General features: G+C 46.0%; 1 protein-coding gene across 2 annotated transcripts; it reads right to left on the minus strand.

Annotated features, from left to right (window-relative positions):
* Positions 1-3,908: 3,908 nt before the first annotated feature.
* Positions 3,909-21,296, minus strand: pipox (pipecolic acid oxidase). 2 transcript variants are annotated; one of them, XM_031796037.1, is made up of 8 exons: positions 21,080-21,296; positions 19,873-20,021; positions 15,288-15,513; positions 11,893-12,075; positions 10,322-10,474; positions 9,492-9,641; positions 6,502-6,577; positions 3,909-4,604 (listed from the first exon to the last, which is right to left on the minus strand). In XM_031796037.1, the coding sequence occupies exons 1-8, from the start codon at positions 21,185-21,187 to the stop codon at positions 4,474-4,476; spliced, it is 1,176 nt and encodes a 391-aa protein (XP_031651897.1). In that variant the 5' UTR covers positions 21,188-21,296; the 3' UTR covers positions 3,909-4,473. The 2 variants fall into 2 exon arrangements, with proteins under 2 accessions (XP_031651897.1, XP_031651898.1); XM_031796038.1 differs by having other exon boundaries at positions 15,288-15,498; positions 21,080-21,295.
* Positions 21,297-25,090: the final 3,794 nt, after the last annotated feature.

The following is a 25,090-nucleotide window of genomic DNA, read 5'->3' on the forward strand; positions in this document are numbered from 1 at the left end:
CAATTCATAGTCATTTCCATGAATAACAGTGCCATGAAAAATGATCTGCCCCCTATTGTTGCCTTTTTACCTAAATATACCAACATTCCTCCACAGTGATGTGGGAGACTGATCAACAACTACAGGAAGCGTCTGGTTGGGGAGTCATTGCAGCTAAAGGTGGCACAACCAGTTATTGAGTGTAAGGGAAATTGCTTTTTCACACAGGGGTGTTGCATAACTTTGTTTATGTGTCACGTTCGTTGTACGGCGGAGACCAAGCCGCAGCGTGATATGAATACATACTTTTAATGAAGACGAAGAACACTTAACAAACTATACAAAATAACCATACAAAAGTGCAGACACAGGCAACTAGACATAGACAATAACCCACGAAATACCCAAAGAAGATGGCTGCCTAAATATGGTTCCCAATCAGAGACAACGATAAACAGCTGCCTCTAATTGAGAACCAATCTAGGCAACCATAGACATACATAAACACCTAGATGGTCAACAACCCCATAAACCTATAAAACCCCTAGACAGTACAAAACACATACATCACCCATGTCACACCCTGACCTAACCAAAATATATAAAGAAAACAAAGAATACTAAGGTCAGGGAGTGACAGTACCCCCCCCCCAAAGATGCGGACTCCCGGCCGCACACCTAAACCTATATGGGAGGGTCTGGGTGGGCATAAATCCGAGGTGGCGGTTCTGGCTCGGGACGTGGACCCCGCTCCACTTCACACAGACTTAATGTCTCTGGAGCGGGAACCCTCACCGCCGACCATGGACTAGAGGACGTCACTGGACTGATGGTCGAGTCTGGAGTGAGTAGCGCCTCTGGATTGGAGGGAGATTCTGGCAGATCCGGACTGGAGGGCGATTCTGGCGGATCCGGACTGGAACCCGTCGTGGTAGGTTCCGGACTGCGACCCGTCGTGGTAGGTTTCGGACTGCGACCCGTCGTGGTAGGTTCCGGACTGCGACCCGTCGTGGTAGGTTCCGGACTGCAACCCGTCGTAGGAGGTTCCGGTATGTAGACTATGGCCGGACGCTCTGGACTGGGTGCTGTTGCCGGACGCTCTGGGCTGGGTACTGTTGCCGGACCCTCTGGACTTTGTACTGTTGCCGGACGCTCTGAGCTGGGTACTGTTGCCGGACGCTCTGGACTGGGTACTGTTGCCGGACGCTCTGGACTGGGTACTGTTGCCGGACGCTCTGGACTGGGTACTGTTGCCGGACGCTCTGGACTGGGTACTGTTGCCGGACGCTCTGGACTGGGTACTGTTGCCGGACGCTCTGGACTGGGTACTGTTGCCGGACGCTCTGGACTGGGTACTGTTGCCGGACGCTCTGGACTGGGTACTGTTGCCGGACGCTCTGGGCTGGGTACTGTTGCCGGACGCTCTGGGCTGGGTACTGTTGCCGGACGCTCTGGACTGGGTACTGTTGCCGGACGCTCTGGACTGGGTACTGTTGCCGGACGCTCTGGACTGGCGAGGCGCACTGTAGGCCTGGTGCGTGGTGCCAGCACTGGTGGTACCGGGCTGGGGACACGCACCTCATGGCGAGTGCGGGGAGGAGGAACAGGGCGTACTGGACTGCCGAGGCGCACTATAGGCCTGGTGCGTGGTGCCGGCACTGGTAGTACCGGGCTGGGGACACGCACCTCAGGGCGAGTGCGAGGAGCAGGAACAGGGAGTACTGGACCCTGGAGATGCACTGGAGACCTGGTGCGTGGTACTGGCACTGGTGGTACCGGGCTGAGGACACGGACCTCACTGGAACCCGTCGTGGTAGGTTCCGGACTGCGACCCGTCGTGGTAGGTTTCGGACTGCGACCCGTCGTGGTAGGTTTCGGACTGCGACCCGTCGTGGTAGGTTCCGGACTGCGACCCGTCGTGGTAGGTTCCGGACTGCAACCCGTCGTAGGAGGTTCCGGTATGTAGACTATGGCCGGACGCTCTGGACTGGGTGGCTGTTGCCGGACGCTCTGGACTGGGTACTGTTGCCGGACGCTCTGGACTGGGTACTGTTGCCGGACGCTCTGAGCTGGGTACTGTTGCCGGACGCTCTGGACTGGGTACTGTTGCCGGACGCTCTGGGCTGGGTACTGTTGCCGGACGCTCTGGACTGGGTACTGTTGCCGGACGCTCTGGACTGGGTACTGTTGCCGGACGCTCTGGACTGGCGAGGCGCACTGTAGGCCTGGTGCGTGGTGCCAGCACTGGTGGTACCGGGCTGGGGACACGCACCTCATGGCGAGTGCGGGGAGGAGGAACAGGGCGTACTGGACTGCCGAGGCGCACTATAGGCCTGGTGCGTGGTGCCGGCACTGGTAGTACCGGGCTGGGGACACGCACCTCAGGGCGAGTGCGAGGAGCAGGAACAGGGAGTACTGGACCCTGGAGATGCACTGGAGACCTGGTGCGTGGTACTGGCACTGGTGGTACCGGGCTGAGGACACGGACCTCAGGGCGAGTGCGGGGAGGAGGAACAGATGGAGAGGGAACAGAGGAGACTAGGGGCAGAGAGAGAGGAAACAGAGGAGACTTGGGGTGGACGGAGAGGGAACAGAGGAGACTAGGGGCAGATGGAGAGGGAACAGAGGAGACTAGGGGCAGACAGAGAGGAAACAGAGGAGACTTGGGGTGGACGGAGAGGGAACAGAGGAGACTAGGGGCAGATGGAGAGGAAACAGATCATTTTGTCATGTTAGTTGTTTAATCTTCCATGGAAGCTGACAAAAAGCTCTGATTAGAGAAAAAGAAGAGCCACTGTTCTATTAGTGTCGAAGCAGTGGTAGATATATATTTGAATATGCAAATCAGAGATGAAAACCTTAAGCCCCTTTAGCACATCTTTTCAAATTCATGGCAGGTGTTCTATCTGATAAGAGCCCCACTCTTGCCCTCTGAACCTACCTAGCAGACAGGACAAATAACCCTGCTGAGAGGAGAACAAATTAAAACAGGTCTTGCTTATCTGTCTGTGTTACCGCCTTCTAGTTGTGTGGTGATGTGGAAAACGTTGCTATCATTGTCCGTTTCCTGTCATTCTCTGAGCTACAATTCTTCCTGTTTCTCCATGTCACATCGGCAGCAACAAGGGTGAGTTTATGGTTCCTCATGGTGGCATGTCTCCCTTCAGGCTACGTTCATCCCACCACCAGCCCTCCTTCCCTGTCAGCTCAGGTTTCATGCCTATACTATAATACGGCCCATGTCTGATTAACTGAGGGTAAAGTCTAATTGCCCCATCTGACAGACCAGCATTATCCTTTGACTATCAAGTTTTTAAAGGGATAGTTCAACCAAATTACATGAACTTGTATTTGTGGCAAAGTAAATTGTATAAAAAAGGCACTAGGACCCAGAACCATAAAGCTGGCTAACTGGCCATAGAGAGGCAGAAAAAGGGCACTACTTTCAAAAGTTACTCTGCTTATTAAAAGGGTATGCATTCATGTTCAAAAGTAGATTTTCCAGTGTGTCCTTTCCCCCTGAATATTGCTGGCTGAATATTTGCGTTTTCATGTTTAATGTTCTCCTAATTCTCTATCAATTCAAAGTCACTTAAGAGCTGAGGGACTGAGTGGTGCGCTGATCTCTCTGCGTCTCGCTGTGTCATTTTCTCATTCCCGCTGATGGCTGTGGTTGGCAACCATTGTAACAGGCTGGCTGATTAGTGATTAAAATGTTTACATGGGGACAAAGGTACAGGCAGAGGCACACGTCGCTAAAGGCTGCACACTGCACACACACTGCACACACACTGCACACACAGCTGGCTGCGCAAAGACAAATGGCTACACGGCTGATGTCTTTTTAACTATGTGCTTCACTTGAAAAAGGCCTCACTCGGGGGAGTGAGAAGGGGAGAGGTAGTGATGCATAAAATCATATGGGCCAATAAGGGGACCATTTTTTCCAAGTTTAATCCCATTTGTCACAGATGAACGCGTTTACAGTTGTACAACAATGTTATAGTTGGCCTTTAGATTCTCTATCAGCTGGCCGTTCCATTATGGCCTTCCTCTTAGACTTTGTTGCTTTCATGATATGGTTAGATATATTTGTTTTGTTATTTTAAACTATTTTTTATTTGCTCATTTATTATGTGCATTACAAAAAAGTGCATTACAAATGTAATACGTTATTATTAATCTTGTCTGAAATGCTGCAGGACGGGTCCCAGGTCCAAGCAGAGGCTATGAGAGTATGATTTACAGAGCAGTACAAACACAGCAGCTGAGGAATCAGCTTTAGTGAATCATTGATTTGTTTCCTCTTCTCATTTCAAGGCTCTCCTCCCGACATCACTTTTCTCAATGATTAGCTGGAAAAGTAAGTATTTATTTACGAACGGCCATTGTTTGTTCATGCTTCAGACACACTGGTATGAAAACCTTTAATTTCTTCATTTTGTAAAGGTCTGGTTCCTGAGGAAATGGTTGTTAAAGCCAGCGGTCCCGATCCTACAGTGCTGACTTGGAGTGGGCTTGGAAGCGTCTGATTCTGAAGGGGGAGAGGTCATAGGAGGGCACTTCTCCCTGGCTCAGTTCACACAGCAGCTTGCCAACGATTGGGCCAAACTTGAATCCGTGACCTGGGGGGAGAACAAATCACAGTAAGTGAGGCAGGTAGGTCCTCAAACTCAGAGGCTGCATCTCAAGAGCACCCTATCAGCTTTATATAGGCTCTATAAAGGCTTTATATAGGCTCTATAAAGGCTTTATATAGGCTCTATAAAGGCTTTATATAGGCTCTATAAAGGGGGGAATCGTGTACTAAATAGGGCAAAGGGTGTCATTTCAGGTTGGCCTAGAGTCTGTAATATTCTGAAATATATAACCTGCACCTTGTGGAACACTACAATGGCCTCTATTAATAGCCTGTGTGTTTCTGGCCCATTGTCTGAGTCAGGCAGCCTGTTTGAGCCCTGCATGACGGAGCACATCAAAGAGGACAGGAGCTATTGCTCTGACCGTCACAGGGCATCTATTCATTTAAGTGGGCTCAAGCCAGAGATAAATTAAGGAGATGTGTCCCTCCTTTCAGGGATGAGCGTGCCGTGAGCTGTCAGCCTAGGGGTGAGATGAGGAATCTGACGCTGTACTCAGGAGAGGTGGATTCTTCTTGTTGCTATGGGTCTGAGGGGAAGGAAAACTGAATGTCTACCAGGCTTAAGAATGCCTTGCGTGAGTTTTGTCTCTGCCTGATAAACTTCTCAGAGCTCCTCCCATGGATCCAGACGGGCTTTGAAGTCATAAAAGCTTCAGCGATTTACATCCGGGGCTATAGCGAACAAACTGTAGGTCACTCTGACAGTTCGCTGCATGCGTTTTTCGTAGGAAGAGGCGATGGGCTCTCAATGGCAGGCCCAAACCAGCTGGGTGCCTTTGTAACCATGGCAACCCCCGGACTTGCTTTAAAGCACTTGTGCCCATGGCTTTTGATAACTCAAACAAAGGAGAGGAGAAAGAGGAGCTGCAAGTTTTTTGTAGCATTGTGATTAGCCCTGTGCACTGATTGAACACAGCATAGTGATGCAGTCTTTACTAGAGCACATGGTTAAAACACTGATAATATGGTAAATGCAAGCAGAACAGGTTAATAGACCGTGATGAACAGTCATCCTATTATGGTTCATTTTCCATAGAAAAAGGACTTGAAAATCAAAATGTCATACACCTCAGATTCCACCACCAAGGGACCAATGGGTTCAGAAGCAAAACACTTCTTCAATTCATACTTTCCCTTGTATTGATTATGTAGCTTGTCAAATGGCTTTCTCTAACCCTTGGAGTTAATCCTCCTTGTTATCCCTGCAGCTCTCTCTCTCTCACCAGCCAACTGCACTGTGTGCCAGCCAGGTCCTTTAAAAGCTATTACAAGTGAAAATGAATTATACATATAATTACTGTAGGAGGCGGCTATCAGAGCAGATGGAACAGGAGCCAGGAGACCCCAGCCGTTGGCCCTTTGGGCCAGGGAGGAGAAGCCCCCCACACTGCCTCACCCGCACCACACAGACAGAGAGAGACAGAGAGAGAGTGAGAGCAGACAAAGAGGGCCCCTGGGCCCTGGGAGCATCTAATTAGGGAATAAAAACGGGTCTGGACTCACAGCTCAACTTTTCACCCTTCACAGCCGGCTTGAAAGACTGTCTAATTAAAAGTTGTCTGACTTTTCCCTGTGTAAGATCTCACTCTAAGATACAGCTACAGTACATAGAGCTGAAGTAGATACAGAGGGCTCTGTGATGTTCAGCACCACCCTGGACCTGAGTGTGTGCCGGGTCTCAGTGGTGAAAAAAAACATTTTAAAGCCAAACTCTTCGGGCTTGTGCTCATCCACACACATCCACTATTTTACTGTATGTTGTGAGTGACACTATGGATGCAGTCATGTTGGGGTATGGTGTGGGGCTGCGGGACATGTTATGTTGGGCCAAAGGCTTGTTGGGCCACAGAGGACAATACTCATGTTCAACAGGTACACACCTGAAAAGCCTGCTCCGATGACGATGTTACTATGAGTGGGATGGTGGTCCAGGACAAAATGGTCGTCTGGCGTGACCTGCAACAGAAATATATGGTGAATTGAGAGAGAGAACAAGAGAGGGGGAGGCAATTCAGGCGAAATGTGTCAATAAGATATTGATGGAGGGAGCGAGAGAGAATGGGAGGGAAACAGAGAGAAAACAACTGAGGGAACTAGCAGCTTGGTTCAAGAAACTCATCTGAGAAGAATAAATCCTGTCCATTTTGGACCCCAACTACCATCTGTTTGGGGATTGAATATGATATCCAGTAGTGGACAGTGGGGTGAGTTGAACCAAAGGGGTAAATTGAGCCACCCTTGTTTCTAGGAAAACATACACAAAATGTATCATTTGACCAAATATAATTTAATGTAGTCTGTGAAGGAAGAAACCACATGGAAAAAGTGGGAAGCAAGTTACAAAACATGACCAAAATTATCTTGACACCTGCTCATCGAACATCTCATTACGTTAATATAGAGAGGGTCCCCGCTTTGCTGCTCTAACAGCCTCCACTCTTCTGGGAAGGCTTTCCACTAGATGTTTGAATATTGCTGCGGGGACTTGCTTCCATTCAGCCACAAGAGCATTAGTGAGGTCTGGCACTGATGTTGGACATTCCACTTGGGCGTTCCAATTCATCCCAAAGGTGTTCGATGGGGTTGAGGTCAGAGCTCTGTGCAGGCCAGTCAAGTTTTTCCACACCAATCTTGACAAGCCATTTCTGTATGGACCTCACTTTTTACAAGGGGGATTTGTCATGCTGAAAAAGGAAAGGGCCTTCCCCAAACTGTTGTCATAAAGTTGGAAGCACAAAATCGAGAATAATCTAGAATGTCATTGTATGCTGTAGAGTTAAGATTACCCTTCGCAGGCACTAAGGAGCCTAGCACGAAACATGTAAAACAGCCCCAGACCATTATTCCTCCTCCACCAAACTTTACAGCAAAACCCATATTCGTCCGTCGGACTGCCAGATGGTGAAGCGTGATTCATCACTCTAGAGAACACGTTTCCATTGCTCCAGAGTCCAATGGTGACGAGCCTTACACCACTCCAGCCGATGCTTGGCATTGCGCATGGTGATCTTATGCATATGTGCGGTTCCCGACGAACAGTTCTTGTGCTGCCGTTGCTTCCAGAGGCAGTTTGAAACTCAATAGTGAGTGTTGCAACCGAGGACAGATGGTTTTTATGCGCTACGCGCTTCAGTACTCGGCGGTCCCATTCTCTGAGCTTGTGTGGCCTACCACTTCGCGGCTGAGCCGTTTTTGCTCCCTAACATTTCCACTTCACAATAACAGCAGTTGAACGGGGGAGCTCTAGCAGGGCAGAAATTTGATGAACTGACTTGTTGGAAAGGTGGCATCCTATGACTGTGCCATCTTGAAAGTTGCTGAGCTGTTCAGTAAAGCCATTTTACTGCCAATGTTTTTTCTATGGAGATTGCATGGCAGTGTGCTCGATTTTATACACAGGGATATCCTTGTCTCATCGCGCACTAGTGACTCCTGTGTCGGGCCGGGCGCAGTGCACGCTGACACGGCCGCCAGGTGTACGGTGTTTCCTCCAACACATTGGTGTGGCTGGCTTCCGGGTTAAGTGGGGATTGTGTCAAGAAGCAGTGCGGCTTGGTTGGGTTGTGTTTCGGAGGACGCATGGATCTCGACCTTCGCCTCTCCCGAGTCCGTACGGGAGATGCAGTGATGAGACAAAACTGTAACTACTACCAATTGGATACCACGAAATTGTTCTATACATCAGTTGGGGTCTCTATAAGCTTCAATATGAGGTCCTAAACCTAACAAGATAGTGCATCCTTGTAGCTATGTGGGATAATATAGTCAAAATGTTTGCCTTGGGGTATATTCAGGCAATTGTTGAGCCAATGGCAAGTTAAACAAATTGTTTTCTTCCCTGGCATAATGTAAGACCTTATCGCTGGGATATGAGGTAACTACAGGGCCTGGCCTGGCCTATGTTAAAAGTGTTTTAAAAAGTACAAAGTGTTTGTTAGATGTTAAGTCTGTGTTAAAATATGCTTAAAATGGTTAAAAGACAAACAAGTGATTGTGTTTGGGGAAAAAAGGTAGACATCGTTTTAAATGGTAGTGGTTCAGAAATTTGTAGGCAGCTCAACTTACCCCATACCCGGACAAGCCGTGTTTTCAAAACTGTAATGTTTACATGAATTCTGATTATTTCCTGGGATATACAACATCCTGAAATATATGTTGACGGAGTGATGTTGAATGTAAAAATGGCTCAACTTACCCCACTCTCCCCTACTGTGTCCCATTCTCCATGCAGTAGGCTACTCTGACTAGGGGGCAGGAATGACATGGGGTTTCCAATCATATTCAGTGTCTGTGATGTTTTCCATTAGTGTTTGAATCCCAAAGGTAATGCAGCCGTGGAGCATGTGATGTGATTGGTATGGCAAACAGCGCAATGGTTCTCGCTCTGCATTTTCAACTCCAGAACCACCCTCATCCCATTTCTATTCTGTACCTTGCCTTGGTAGGTCGATCAAAGATTTTTAGATTATAAACAATGAAGCCCAACTGAAAAGATTATGGTATTCTAATTGTTCAGAGTAAATTGCCATTGTGGGCCATTACTGTATTATGGCCATTACTGGGATACAGTAAGCAGCAGAGATGTTAACAGGTTAACGTTGTGTACATATTTTTTTAATTGAACCTTTATGTAACTAGGCAAGTCAGTTAAGAACTAATTATTATTTACAATGACCACCTACCCCGGCCAAAACCAGACGACACTGGGCCAATTGTGCACCACCCTATGGGACTCCCAATCACAGCTGGTTGTGATTCAGGCTGGAATCAAACCAGGGTCTGTAGTAACACCTCTAGCACTGAGATGCAGTGCCTTGGACCACTGCACCACTCGGGAGCCCCATGCAGCTCTGAAATGGGTAATACTCACTGTGTACATGCAGCTCTCCACCACAGCAGGGATGGGCACCAGGCCAGGGAAGCAGCGGGTGATGTAATGCTGTAGGATGTCTATGTCCCCCCTGTCCGTCTGTCTGTCTCTCTCATCAGGGTCCGTCTCAGGGCCCGTGTGGTAGCAAATCTTCAAAAAGAGAAGAAAAACCTCATCAACTGACCTTTATGCAAACAAACTGTATTGAACGTAATTAGAGTCGGAGTGCCCTTACCAGGAACATCGACCCTAGGTAGAACAGTATAAGGCCTATGTGATGTAAAAGCAATGTTCTATGAAGTGTCCACATTTAGATTTGAAAGCTAATTAAAAGTGTGGCAGCATTTTCTTTTGAAAGGTAAATAAAAATGGTTTAGCCTGACCGAGCATTAGCATTCTATCTACAGTACATGGGTTACAAAGCACTGTTGACTACACCACAGAGTGAATAATGTGATGTGGCACAGCCATCTGTCCCTCTCCTTTGCATGCATGTGCTGCTATTACTCTCCCAACTCCTGCTGGCTTGCCATCATGCTCAAAATAGAGATGGAATAGAAAATGGAAGCGCAACACAGACAAGATTCCCCTGTGATTATGTATCCGGAAGTGTTGGAGAACTTTGGGGGCTGACAGTGTTGCTGCCCTACTTCTGAGCTCAGCAAAAGTTGAATGTATTTCTATTTAAATTCAACATAATAAGACTAGGAAACAGTGTAATAAAGGTGGTTTGGTGGACTATGCTTGTGTGGTTAGTAACCTTGCTTGAGACCAAAGCAAATGCATCACTGAATCTTGTGTGGAACATTATGGTATTTAAAAGGCCAAACCTTCATCAGGCCTGGGTATTCATTGGATGGGAGGCCGTAGATGTGATGCTTTGCCTCCTCTGATTCCAGCTGGATGAAGCAGGGGAAGCGGTGCTGGACGTTGTAGGAGCCAGGGATCTTCTCACTCCAGTAGCACACGTTAATCTTTATCACCTAATTAATCAGGGAAGCAACAGACAGATAGACAGTCATCAGCACAGTGCAAGGACCCAGGGCCCAGGTATAGGCCTCCGTAAAAATTATTCTTAGTTTAATTAGGGATTTGATTAAAGAAGATCCTTGCACTTGGGAAGATGTTCCCCCCCACCCCCTACCTCCCTCAAAGACAAAGAAAAAAGACTCAGAGACTCCAGCCACCCTAGTCATAGACTGTTCTATCTGCTACTGCATGGCAAGAGGTACCGGAGCGCCAAGTCTAGGTCCAAGAGGCTTCTAAACAGCTTTTACCCCCAAGCCATAACATCTAATCAAATAGCTACCCAGACTATTTGAATTCCCCCACTTTTATTTCTTATTTCACTGTAAAGGTCTGTATTTGGCGCTTGTGACAAATAAGACTTGATGTTACCCATTACCATCATTGTATCGAATCCAACTGCAATTACAAAGGTAGCGGTGGTGTAGCGGCAGTGAGAATGGGGATTTAATGAAATGCATACACACTCAGATGAATCACATCTTCCCAGTACGTGGTAATAAGGACACAATGTTCGCTAGCTTTTAGTTTAATAAACTAACAGGCAGCCGTCTCATTCTGGGGACCATCAAAATTCAGTAGGTGGAGAGAGAGAAAGAGAGAGAGAGAGCAGTATTTAAGGCAAGCTCATACCTCATACTTTCTCTATGTGCTCACTCAGGCATGGCTTCCACGGGCCCCTCTCGCTATCCTGAATAATGCAATTCCAATACAAACTTCAATTCTCAACTTAAATAACGCCCAGTATTTTTTCATCACCTTTTCTTTTGGGTGGTTGATATATTGTGAGATTGCTTGGCTGGCTCCCTCCCTACCGCCCTGTGTAAAAGATAGTCTATGAATGGGTTTGTTTAGTTTATTCCTCATAGCAGACCTAGTGTTCCGCAAGCACTGGGCTGCAGACTCTCCCTCTTGGTTTGCCTTGAACCAACCAGAGTTATGACGGGTCATCACTCCCTGCTTATAATCTGGGGGAGGGAGGCCTATATTGAGGGAGATTGGACTTGTTTTTCGACCTGGGGTTGGACAAAATGTTGCCCTTATCTACTGACATTAATGATGTGATGGGGTATGGGTTTTATGGTTGCGTGCTGAACTTTGGAATAGAGCTTTAAATCCTTTATGCTTTAAATCCTTTCTTAAATCTTGTGTTGTCAAATACATGCTCCATAAAGCTCAATTGCAACTGCCTTATTGTCTATTTGTGTTTGAGTGTATAACATTTGTGACACTGCGGTTTGACAATATCAAAGATATGGAGCATATCATAGTATGCCTGGTGTGACAGTAGTGGACTGGATTCCACTGGAGTGCTTTGGAGTGTGAGCTCATGTTAGAGGTAGTGAGTTGGCTGGTTCTACAGTGAGTAGCCTACCTGCAGTGGTAGCTGAAGGCCTGTGTGGGACAGCAGGGTGTTGGCCCAGGGTCCAGCTGTGATCACCAAGCGCTTAGCTCTGTACACCCCACTGACTGTCGTCACGGTTACCACAGAGCCCGGTGTGATGTCAATCACCTTCTGTCCGTCCTTGATCACGCCCCCCAGTTTCTGGAACTGTCCCTGGTGATGGAGAGAAAGAACACCTTAGTATAAGGTGTGTTCAAAATGAATGAGACCAAACTGACACAGAGGAACCTTAGTAACTGAAGTGGAATAGTATCAAGCAGGTAACATGTAAATAAACCTAACACAATGCAAGTGAAGTTTACAGTCCATATAAGCATCCCAGTCAAATCCTGAGGTGAACTTCTCCTCCGTTGAGGGTTAATTAAAGTATAACAGGAAGTGGAATGTAGATGTCTAGGCAGGTATAAGACAGACAACCAAGGGGCAGGGCAGCTGAAACCGTATTAAAGCAGTCTTAATATCTAGTAGATTAGAGTGCAGGTAAGAGACCTGGATGCCTATGTGAGCCTGAGAGATACAACCTATCTGCTGATTGTGATGAATTGTCAATAGAGCTCCAAGACAGGATTGTGTCGAGGCACAGATCTGGGGAAGATACCAAAAATGTCTGTAGCATTAAAGGTCCCCAAAATCACAGTGGCCTCCATCATTCTTACATGGAAGATGTTTGGAATCACCAAGTAGTAGTAGCTGGTAAGTTGTAATAAGCTGTAATAAGTAGCCCATGTGCCTAACCCTAATAATTTGGTCCCTTTCCCCCTCACATGGTGCACATGTAGCCTATAGCCTGTTTTAGAAAAATGTAATCATCGAATATTATAAGAGCTTTCATTGTCTGCTTATATGCCCCCTTATTTATCCTATGGTTTTGACTTGGTGTACAGGGATAATATTGTAAGAACGACCCATGTTATGAATTCTGTCGCTGTACATTTTGAAATTGCTGAACAGTTATATTGACTACGTCTGTCCTAGCTAGCTCATTAATGTCTTCATCGAAATGACGTATTGCCTCTTGTGCGCTCATTGTTCCCTTATGTCATAGTTTCCACATCTCAATTGTCAGTAGTAACCACATTTGTTTAAGCAAGTCAGCCATATCAGCTATGTTTTTAAAAAAGCACTAAATATTGCTGAATGAACTATTTCGCTGCCAGACAAGGCCCCACTGATAGCCAGGTGTAGTGGTGGTAAGGATTCACTCCATGGTGCTGAAAAGAAAACTCTGCTGTTGGGACAGCTTTATGTAGGCCCTAACAGTTTGTGGGTACCGTTTTTCACCGTTATAGTGCAATTTATGTGTTGCGTAGTGGCTTTGCTGGCATTCATCAACAACAAAAAAACATTGAGTTTGCCCCACCAAAATTTACATGCTAAAATCACCACTGCCCGATTAGTGGAAAAACACTCATGGTTATGCACATGTGCAAACTCTCAAAGACACAGACACCCCACCCCTTCACAAAACATCAATGAATCACGATCGACGCTGGCAGATTGTGAGACAGAATGTTGATAGGAGGTTATGAAACTAGACAGACAGAATGAGAATACACGGTGGTAATCTTGGCGACTGTAGAATCATCTATTATCACGACTAATGACAAGTTGTAATGTATGCTTTATGCTTGATCTGAACAACTGAGAGGAAAAATCTGTTCAATCAATACAAGACAGGATAATTGTTCCAAGGTAGCAGTAAAATAATGAAGCATTTCACTTGGTGTTTTCAGGCTGTTTCTCTTCAATGCTTTGTTTCTCCCTGCCAATGTCTGTATAAACTCAATTCAATGCTATAAAAGTTCCTATGTCGGTAGTTGTCGTTGTAAAATAAATACTACTTTTGTCATTGTAGTATGTGTACCTAGGCATATTAATTAAATATGGTATATGAGAGCTATTTGTCATTGTTCAGTTCATATTTTCTTGGTCTATCTGTCTCCCTCACGCCATATACAGTATTCCCAAATTGTGTGTACAAGCCATCATGTATTTCCTAATAAGTGGTCAAAACACAATTACCTAGCTGCTGATAAACACTAATGAATGGTCATTACAGAGTCAGACACTCATTGGGGTAATGTAAAGGACAGGACAGCACTAAAGGAAAGGGAGAGCTGTACTTTATGGAGGTCTTATCACACCCTAGAAGAGGCACTGAGACAATGTGGGTTAAAGGTACATGGCCAATCAATTAACTGCATCTGGTAATAATGACCTCCTCTAGGATGCAAACATAATGCAGAATGCCTTTTACAGATTTGTAAGCAATACATACTAAACTGTTTGCCACTTTTACCTGTACAGTTTTGAGTGTGCGGTCAGCGTACATCATCTTACCTGTACCGTTTTGAGTGTGCGGTCAGCGTACATCATCTTACCCGTACAGTTTTGAGTGTGCGGTCAGCGTACATCATCTTACCTGTACCGTTTTGAGTGTGCGGTCAGCGTACATCATCTTACCTGTACCGTTTTGAGTGTGCGATCAGCGTACAGCATCTTACCTGTACAGTTTTGAGTGTGCGGTCAGCGTACAGCATCTTACCTGTACCGTTTTGAGTGTGCGGTCAGCGTACAGCATCTTACCTGTACCGTTTTGAGTGTGCGGTCAGCGTACAGCATCTTACCCGTACAGTTTTGAGTGTGCGGTCAGCGTACAGCATCTTACCCGTACAGTTTTGAGTGTGTGGTCAGCGTACAGCATCTTACCTGTACAGTTTTGAGTGTGCGGTCAGCGTACAGCATCTTACCCGTACAGTTTTGAGTGTGCGGTCAGCGTACATCATCTTACCTGTACAGTTTTGAGTGTGCGGTCAGCGCACAGCATCTTACCTGTACAGTTTTGAGTGTGCGGTCAGCGCACAGCATCTTACCTGTACAGTTTTGAGTGTGCGGTCAGCGTACAGCATCTTACCTGTACAGTTTTGAGTGTGTGGTCAGCGTACAGCATCTTACCTGTACAGTTTTGAGTGTGCGGTCAGCGTACAGCATCTTACCCGTACAGTTTTGAGTGTGCGGTCAGCGTACATCATCTTACCTGTACAGTTTTGAGTGTGCGGTCAGCGCACAGCATCTTACCTGTACAGTTTTGAGTGTGCGGTCAGCGCACAGCATCTTACCTGTACAGTTTTGAGTGTGCGGTCAGCGTACAGCATCTTACCTGTACAGTTTTGAGTGTGCGGTCAGCGTACAGCATCTTACCTGTACAGTTTTGAGTGTGAGGTCAGCGTACAGCATCTTACCTGTACAGTTTTGAGTGTGCGGTAAGTGTACAGCATCTTACCTGTACAGTTTTGAGTGTGCGGTCAGCGTACAGCATCTTACCTGTACAGTTTTGAGTGTGCGGTAAGTGTACAGCATCTTACCTGTACAGTTTTGAGTGTGCGGTCAGCGTACAGCACTCCGGCAGTGGTGTCCACCAGGGCTGCGTTTCCCTGGGACAGGTTAACATGGGGGATGTGTTGGCTGAACTCCTCCCTCGGCAGGATCACTATGGGAACCTTGTTCCTCTCCAGGGTGGACTTGAACACCTGGTAGTCCCCCTGCTCTGGACCCATCACTAGCAGACCTGTACGTCTGGGAGAGGAGGTCCTAATCATCATGTAGTGAATGTCCTGTTTTCATTTGTGGAAATAAATAAACTAAGATAAACTAAGGCTAGATTCAATCCGTATCACGGAAGATTCGCACAATAGCACAATTAAAATGTAGAATCAAGTTTCCGCGTTTCCGGAGACTGAATTCACGGTATAAATTGCATATGTTGGCTCAACCGGAAATTACCTTTAAATTACAATTGCACTATAATGTGGATCTTCCGTGATACGGAATTGATCTAGCGCTAAACTAAAATCATTGGGGTTCAGAGAACCATGCTCACATGATGAATAACATTAATCGACCTGGCCCGGGTATCCTGGAAGGACATTGACCTCATCCCGTCAGTTGAGGATGCCTGGTCATTCTTTAAAAGTAACTTCCTCACCATTTTAGAAAAGCATGCTCCGTTCAAAAAATGCAGAACTAAGAACAGATACAGCCCTTGGTTCACCCCAGACCTGACTGCCCTCGACCAGCACAAAAACATCCTGTGGCGGCCTGCAATAGCATCGAATAGTCCCTGTGATATGTAACTGTTCAGGGAAGTCCGGAACCAATACACGCAGTCAGTCAGGAAAGCTAAGGCCAGCTTCTTCAGGCAGAAGTTTGCATCCTGTAGCTCCAACTCCAAAAAGTTCTGGGACACTGTGAAGTCCATGGAGAACAAGAGCACCTCCTCCCAGCTGCCCACTGCACTGAGGCTAGGTAACACGGTCACCACTGATAAATCCATGATTATCGAAAACTTCAATAAGCATTTCTCAACGGCTGGCCATGCCTTCCGCCTGGCTACTTCAACCTCGGCCAACAGCTCCGCCCCCCCCCCCGCAGCTCCTCGCACAAGCCTCTCCAGGTTCTCCTTTACCCAAATCCAGATAGCAGATGTTCTGAAAGAGCTGCAAAACCTGGACCCGTACAAATCAGCTGGGCTTGACAATCTGGACCCTCTATTTCTGAAACTATCTGCCACCATTGTCGCAACCCCTATTACCAGCCTGTTCAACCTCTCTTTCATCTCGTCTGAGATCCCCAAGGATTGGAAAGCTGCCGCAGTCATCCCCCTCTTCAAAGGGGGAGACACCCTGGACCCAAACTGTTACAGACCTATATCCATCCTGCCCTGCCTATCTAAGGTCTTCGAAAGCCAAGTCAACAAACAGGTCACTGACCATCTCGAATCCCACCGTACCTTCTCCGCTGTGCAATCTGGTTTCCGAGCCGGTCATGGGTGCACCTCAGCCACACTCAAGGTACTAAACGATATCATAACCGCCATCGATAAAAGACAGTACTGTGCAGCCGTCTTCATCGACCTTGCCAAGGCTTTCGACTCTGTCAATCACCATATTCTTATCGGCAGACTCAGTAGCCTCGGTTTTTCGGATGACTGCCTTGCCTGGTTCACCAATTACTTTGCAGACAGAGTTCAGTGTGTCAAATCGGAGGGCATGCTGTCCGGTCCTCTGGCAGTCTCTATGGGGGTGCCACAGGGTTCAATTCTCGGGCCGACTCTTTTCTCTGTGTATATCAATGATGTTGCTCTTGCTGCGGACGATTCCCTGATCCACCTCTACGCAGACGACACCATTCTATATACTTTGGACACTGTGCTATCTAACCTCCAAACAAGCTTCAATGCCATACAACACTCCTTCCGTGGCCTCCAACTGCTCTTAAACGCTAGTAAAACCAAATGCTTTTCAAAATGCTTTTCAACCGGTCGCTGCCTGCACCCGCATGCCCGACTAGCATCACCACCCTGGATGGTTCCGACCTAGAATATGTGGACGTCTATAAGTACCTAGGTGTCTGGCTAGACTGCAAACTCTCCTTCCAGACTCATATCAAACATCTCCAATCGAAAATCAAATCAAGAGTCGGCTTTCTATTCCGCAACAAAGCCTCCTTCACTCACGCCGCCAAGCTTACCCTAGTAAAACTGACTATCCTACCGATCCTCGACTTCGGCGATGTCATCTACAAAATGGCTTCCAACACTCTACTCAGCAAACTGGATGCAGTCGATCACAGTGCCATCCGTTTTGTCACTAAAGCACCTTATACCACCCACCACTGCGACTTGTATGCTCTAGTCGGCTGGCCCTCGCTACATATTCGTCGCCAGACCCACTGGCTCCAGGTCATCTACAAGTCCATGCTAGGTAAAGCTCCGCCTTATCTCAGCTCACTGGTCACGATGGCAACACCCATCCGTAGCACGCGCTCCAGCAGGTGTATCTCACTGATCATCCCTAAAGCCAACACCTCATTTGGCCGCCTTTCGTTCCAGTACTCTGCTGCCTGTGACTGGAACGAATTGCAAAAATCGCTGAAGTTGGAGACTTTTATCTCCCTCACCAACTTCAAACATCAGCTATCTGAGCAGCTAACCGATCGCTGCAGCTGTACATAGTCTATTGGTAAATAGCCCACCCTTTTCACCTACCTCATCCCCATACTGTTTTTATTTATTTACTTTTCTGCTCTTCTGCACACCAATATCTCTACCTGTACATGACCATCTGATCATTTATCACTCCAGTGTTAATCTGCAAAATTGTAATTATTTGCCTACCTCCTCATGCCTTTTGCACACATTGTATATAGACCCCCCCCTTTGTTTTCTACTGTGTTATTGACTTGTTAATTGTTTACTCCATGTGTAACTCTTTGTTGTATGCTCACACTGCTATGCTTTATCTTGGCCAGGTCGCAGTTGCAAATGAGAACTTGTTCTCAACTAGCCTACCTGGTTAAATAAAGGTGAAATAAAAATAAATAAAAAAATAACCATGTCCGAGACCTGAAGACATGCGTTGGCCCCCCGAGCTAAGGGTTTTAGCTCAGCAGACTAACACAGTCTTGTGATACCACCGGAGGCTGCTAAGGGGAGGATGGCTCATAATAATGGCTGGAACGGAGCGAATGGAATGGCATTTGAAACCATTCTAACAATTCTGCTCCAGCCATTACCGTCCTCACCAATTAAGGTGCCAACCAACCTTCTGTGTGTGATACATAGAAGACCCTGGTGAAAACCCAGTCGCCACATTTGCAAGTGGTTTGAACCACACAATCAATCAACAGCTTACCTGTAAGTATACTGTAAATCACAGATGGCCTCTTACAATCTAATCTAATGAAGGCAATCTGATGAAACAACAGTTTGTAAACCGAGTACACTGAGAATATTTAATGTTGTAAAATCCTAGCCTGTGGTAAGTTATAAGATCTCAGAGTGAAAGGTTATGAAAAACAGGGGGCCCTAATGCAGCAGTCTGGTTGATGGACGGCTGGCCTGCCCTATGAGAACAGTGTTTTCTAAAGGCTGCTCCAACATCTGTCAACCCACATGATGCATCAGCCAGCACTTGCTAACGGCCTTACCCGTTCATCAGAGAATTTTAGGAGTGTGTGTGACTGTGTGTGTGTGTGTTTGTGTGTCCACATGTGTGTGAGAATGAAGGAGAGAGCGAAGCGTGAGTGCATGTAAGGTCCTAAACATGATGCATGCTTCCATGCCACCCATGTCACGCTGTGTGATGACTGAGTGAGACTGGTTTGCTGGTTGCAATGTATGTGTGGCCATACCACTATGCAGAATGGCCTGTGGTCAAAGGGCATTTGGTTATTGTCCAACCCATCTCAAAGTCTATCCTCAGGGCTGAGAAATACAAATACAAATTGCTCAGAAAGATTCACGCAGCCATAGCTTCAACATTTCTCATTGTGCTGTAGTTTTAGCCAGCCCAAGGGCACAGGTGGCCTTAGTGTGGGGACCGATCAGTCATCTGCCGTGGATGGCTGCTCCGAGGGAGGGAGATCTATAGCTATTGTGTGCTTGCCTTGGGAACATAACATGGGTGCGGTAGAAGACTGGTGATTGATCCATCAGTCATCTAACAGTATAATGACCAATTTGTTATGCAGCTGACTGATACTGACAACCAAAATGGGTTTCAAACTAAGACAATGGTTCAGGGAAGCTTTAGGTGGGGAGGCAGAGGTTGAAGGCTCTGACTGTCTGACTCTAACTTTGATCCTGCTGTAGTATTTACAAGAACAAACCCTCCTCGCTCTGGGAATGAGAATTGGGGTTTATTGAGATGAAAAATCCTTGTTCCACGTTCAAAGGCAGGCAGGGAGCTGTCTGGGGTGATTCAGTGACGTGCGAGGTAATGAGAAAGTCATCCATCTATAGCTCACACAGATTGAGTTGCTGCTTGAACACTGGTGAAACAGATTGAATGTGACAAATCTCAGTGTTCTGGTATAAAGCTTTCACAATGTTCTTCTAATGCTGCTTCCCCCTATTGAGACAGACCTTGTACTTTTTCTTAAGGTCCTCACCTGTACAGCTTGACGTTGGTCTCTTTCTCCAGCTGAGACCAGAGCTGATAGCACTCCTCCATCATGTGGGTGTAGTAGTCCTCGTCATAGGCCTTGCGGATGATGCGTGTCTGGCCATGAGAGCTGCCACGAGAGTGCGGCAGGACAAACTGAGGAACAAGTCATTCAGAAACAGAGTTGGAGTTGCCATTGTCATATTCACAGGATCTTTTTCCCTAGCCTTTTGGGGCCCTAAGCCAAACTTTGTCATGGAGCAAAGAGAAAACATTGCTGTTTTAAAGCAAGTTTGCACAATTTTACACATTATACCATGGGGTGGAGAGAAGATTTAGCAGTTTTATAAATCATGCAATTCTACTCATTTTGCCATGGGGTGGAGAGAAACTTTTGCAGTTTCACAGCAAATTTTCTGCAATTCTACACATTTTGCCATGTTCATATGATTTCTGAGTGAGTGACTAAGAAAATCAATGGGGGCCCCCTGGAGGTCAGGGCCCCTGGCTGTCAGTAATTCTAACATGATTACTAAATTACTAAGGGGTGGCAGGTAGCCTAGTAGTTAGAGCCTTGACGGTTGCTGGATCGAATCCTGGAGCTGATAAGGTTCAAATCTGTCGTTCTGCCCCTGAACAAGGCAGTTAACCCACTGTTCCCCAGTAGACCTTCATTGTAAATAAGAATTTGTTCTGAACTGACTTGCCTAGATAAATAAAGGTACAAATAAATACAAAATACTACAAGTTTAAAAAGCTGACTAGACTAATTTACCAATCTAAAAAATGTTAGCTGACATGGTCTGATTTAGTGACGTGTCAGTGATTGCCATAACAAGAGAAAAACTGCTTAGACATAACACTTCGAAATTGCCGCATATTCACATGGAAGTTTGAAACATGCTGAAACTATACCTAGGCCAGTCCAAATATGAAAATACAAAGAAAAACGTTATCACTTCTAAATAAATAATAACCCCGTCAATCGTGCAATTATGCGACGTAGGCTCAGTTGTTAGACAGGTCGATTCCCACGAGTTACCATCACGACAATGTATGTACTCACTACTGTAAATCACTTTGGATAAAAGCGTCCGCTAAATTACTAAAATGTAGACTACCAACAAGTCGTTGCATTGGAGTTGACACCATATAAATTATGTTGTTGGTTGACACGTTGTAACTGTTGCCAAATCGCTTTATAAATTACAAACCTGTTCAAGTAGAAGTGTTTTCTTGTTATTTTTCGCAAGGTTATAGGCAGTGAAAGAGCCCTGAACCCCGGCTCCTATCACTATGCAGTCGTAGTCTTGGGAAGACATGTCTTGGGTCTGATGTAGCCTGTATTTACAGGGCACCGCGACTCCTCATTTGACCCGTGTTATGTTACTCCAGTTCAGCCCCCTGGCCAAACTTTCCGTTATGTAACAACGACTGACAGAATGCTCAAGTCTACACTACATTTGCGGCGTTCAGAACAACTGTGGACTCGAATAATACGAGGTTAAATCATGACTTCAGTGATCTTCACGTCGGAAAGACGGAGCTCTAGAAAGATTTGGAATTCCGAGTTGGATGACTATTCAGATCAATTTTTCCCAGTAGGAGCTCATTTTTTCAGACTTCCCAGTTCTTTTAAAAGCACTGAAGTCGGAGATTTCCGATTTCCCAGTTCTGAGTTCCCAGTTGTTTTGAACGCGGCAACTCTCCCAACAGCGTGCATGCTAAATATGGCCGTATTTAAATTACACATAAGATTACTGAATTAAATGCTCTTGTTCTTATATGATCTACATTCAGAAGAAATGTTGGCGAAGAAATCAGCTGTAGGCCTACAAAACTGTTTCTTTTGTCAGTCCTGCATACAATTGCGGTGCGCTTGTGAACATGGAGAACCAAGCGGGTCTAGGAATTCAAAATGATGTTATTTGACCAAAAAAAAAACTAAAATTTAAACTAAAATTAAAGCTCATCATTTCATACAATTTCCAATTTCAAAAAGCAAGAGGAAAAAATGTTATACAACATTAGTAGTTTGCAACCCTCTTGCCTTGAACATTTTGAGAGGGTCAGTCTTGTTGGCCAAATAGATGGTGAATTAGTGTATTCTCACTCATTTTACACGGCAGCAAAGTCAAATATATCAAGGGTTAGTTAGCTCAGACAGAGCCATAGATAGCTAGGCCTATTTAAGATGATTGATCCTGCTCCTGTTGCCATGGTTATACGAGGTCCTCCCCCTTCCCAATTTGCTATGAGGACATCTCCATGCTCCAATTGTTCTTATGGTTACAATAATTGCACACCATGTATGGGTTAGTGTAAAAGTACAGATAGTATATTCCAACTCAACCAACAACCAGGCACAAACAAATTGTGATAATTTATTTTTTCATTAGCTTACTTGATTTCCAGAATTCACAACTCTAGTGTTTTACATAGAGTCACATCCTGACCAAATTGGCATCCTACAAAATAAGAACAGTGAAATGTGTTGTTTTACAGGGTCAGACTTTTTTATTTATTTTTTACTTAACCTTTATTTAACTAGGCAAGTCAGTTAAGAACAAATTCTTATTTACAATGACAGCCTACCCCGGCCAAACCCAGTTGTTGCTCGGCCAATTGTGCACCACACTATGGGACTCCCAATCACAGCTGGATGTGATAGAGTATGGATTTGAACCATATTGACAGATTGTTCACCTTGTCAGCTCGGGTATTCAAACCAGCAACCTTTCGGTTACTAGTCCTACGCTCTAACCACTAGGCTACCTGCCACCTGCTATCTGAGAATCATATTTGCAAATGCACACAACCTTCCATTCTGCAGCTTAGAATTGGTCTGGCTGTGACATATATTGAGAGAACAGCACATTGATTCCCCCCCCCCCCCCCCCCCCCTCTCTCTCTCTCCCTCTCCCTCTCTCTCTCTCTCTCTCTCACTCCATGGACAGACAACTCGTTTCTCTGAATGGCTCTCATTTGCAATCGATCAGCACACAGATAGCTCATCCCCATCGACCCCCAGACAGACAGGCAGACAGACAGACAGAAGAATAGAGGGGCCATGGCATCGAGGTGAGGCACAATCTCCTTTAAAAACACACAACAGCAACCAGCACATGCTCCCCTGCAAACTCACACCCTGACACTTTTGACCAAAAGTATCTTCTTTTCAACACACGTTTTGAGACGAAGAGTGTCATTTCAAAGATACCAATCTCCTACACTGTGACATGATAAGACCTGATGAAACTGATATTGAGCCCCTCTCATTTTTAAGCACATGAAGTAGTTAACCTACCGGTAATGAAATGGTCAGCAACCCAGTTATGATTTGGAGGGAATTAGAGATATTGAGGGTGTTAGTAGCCTGTTATTACCATATATCTGCAACCCACCATAGCTGTAGGTCTGTGTGGTTGGGGATGTGGGTGGAGGAGGGTGGAGGGCTGACCATAGTGGTGGCTCTGTGTGTAGCGCTCTCTTTTGATAACTTCTGTAACCGGAATAGCCTTGGTTTCATGCATGTTAACATTAGAAGCCTCCTCCCTAAGTTTGTTTTATTCAATGCATTAGCACACTCTGCCAACCCGGATGTTCTAGCCGTGTCTGAATCCTGGCTTAGGAAGACCACCAAAAATTCTGAAATCTTCATCCCTAACTACAACATGTTCAGACAAGATAGAACGGTCAAAGGGGGCGGTGTTGCAATCTACTGCAGAGATAACCTGCAGAGTTCTGTCCTACTATCCAGGTCTGTACCCAAACAATTTGAACTTCTACTTTTAAAAAACCACCTCTCTAAAAACAAGTCTCTCACCGTTGCCGCCTGCTATAGACCACCCTCTGCCTCCAGCTGTGCTCTGGACACCATATGTGAACTGATTGCCCCCCATCTATCTTCAGAGCTCGTGCTGCTAGGCGACCTAAACTGGAACATGCTTAACACCCCAGCCATCCTACGATCGAAGCTTGATGCCCTCAATCTCATAAAAATGATCAATGAACCTACCAGGTACCACCCCAAAGCCGTAAACACGGTAACCCTCATAGATATCATCCTAACCAACTTGCCCTCTAAATACACCTCTGCTGTTTTCAACTAAGATCTCAGCGATCACTGCCTCATTGCCTGCATCCGTAATGGGTCAGCGGTCAAACGACCTCCTCTCATCACTGTCAAACGCTCCCCTAAACACTTCAGCGAGCAGGCCTTTCTAATCGACCTGGCCGGGGTATCCTGGAAGGATATTGATCTCATCCCATCAGTAGAGGATGCGTGTTTTAAAAAAAAAGCCTTCCTCACCATCTTAAATAACCATGCCCCATTCAAGAAATGTAGAACCTTAACCAACACAAAAACATCCTATGGTGTTCTGCATTAGCATCGAACAGCCCCTGTGAAATGCAACTTTTCAGGGAAGCTAGAAACCAATATACACAGGCAGTTAGAAAAGCCAAGGCTAGCTTTTTCAAACAGAAATTTGCTTCCTGCAACACAAACTCAAAAAAGTTTTGGGACACTGTAAAGTCCATGGAGAATAAGAACACCTCCTCCCAGCTGCCCACTGCACTGAGGATAGAAAACACTGTCACCACCGATAAATCCACTATAATTGAGAATTTCAATAAGCATTTTTCTACGGCTGGCCATGCTTTCCACCTGGCTACCCCTACCCCGGTCAACAGCACTGCACTCCCACAGCAACTTGCCCAAGCCTTCCCCATTTCTCCTTCTCCCAAATCCAGTCAGCTGATGTTCTGAAAGAGCTGCAACATCTGGACCCCTTCAAATCAGCCGGGCTAGACAATCTGGACCCTTTCTTTCTAAAATTATCTGCCAAAATTGTTACCATCCCTATTACTAGCCTGTTCAACCTCTCTTTTGTGTCTGAGATTCCCAAAGTTTGGAAAGCAGCTGCGGTCATCCCCCTGTTCAAAGGGGGAGACACTCTAGACCCAAACTGCTACAGACCTATATATATCCTACCCTGCCTTTCTAAGGTCTTCAAATGCCAAGTCAACAAACAGATTACCGACCATTTCGAATCCCACTGTACCTTCTCCGCTATGCAATCTGGTTTCAGAGCTGGTCATGGGTGCACCTAAGCCATGCCCAAGGTCCTAAACGATATCCTAAACGATATCTTAACCGCCATCGATAAGAAACAATACTGTGCAGCCGTATTCGTTGATCTGGCCAAGGCTTTCGACTCTGT

Source organism: Oncorhynchus kisutch, linkage group LG18 (genome assembly GCF_002021735.2).
Source record: "Oncorhynchus kisutch isolate 150728-3 linkage group LG18, Okis_V2, whole genome shotgun sequence".
Classification (NCBI taxonomy): domain Eukaryota; kingdom Metazoa; phylum Chordata; class Actinopteri; order Salmoniformes; family Salmonidae; genus Oncorhynchus; species Oncorhynchus kisutch.

Excerpts from the sequence above, each read along its gene's own strand:
- pipox (XM_031796037.1), bottom strand. The coding sequence starts at position 21,187 with ATGTCTTCCCAAGACTACGACTGCATAGTGATAGGAGCCGGGGTTCAG. Across the intron at positions 20,022-21,079 it reads AAACACTTCTACTTGAACAG|TTTGTCCTGCCGCACTCTCG; the intron begins GTTTGTAATTTA and ends CTTGTTCCTCAG. Across the intron at positions 6,578-9,491 it reads TGGAGAGCTGCATGTACACA|GTCACGCCAGACGACCATTT; the intron begins GTGAGTATTACC and ends TTTCTGTTGCAG.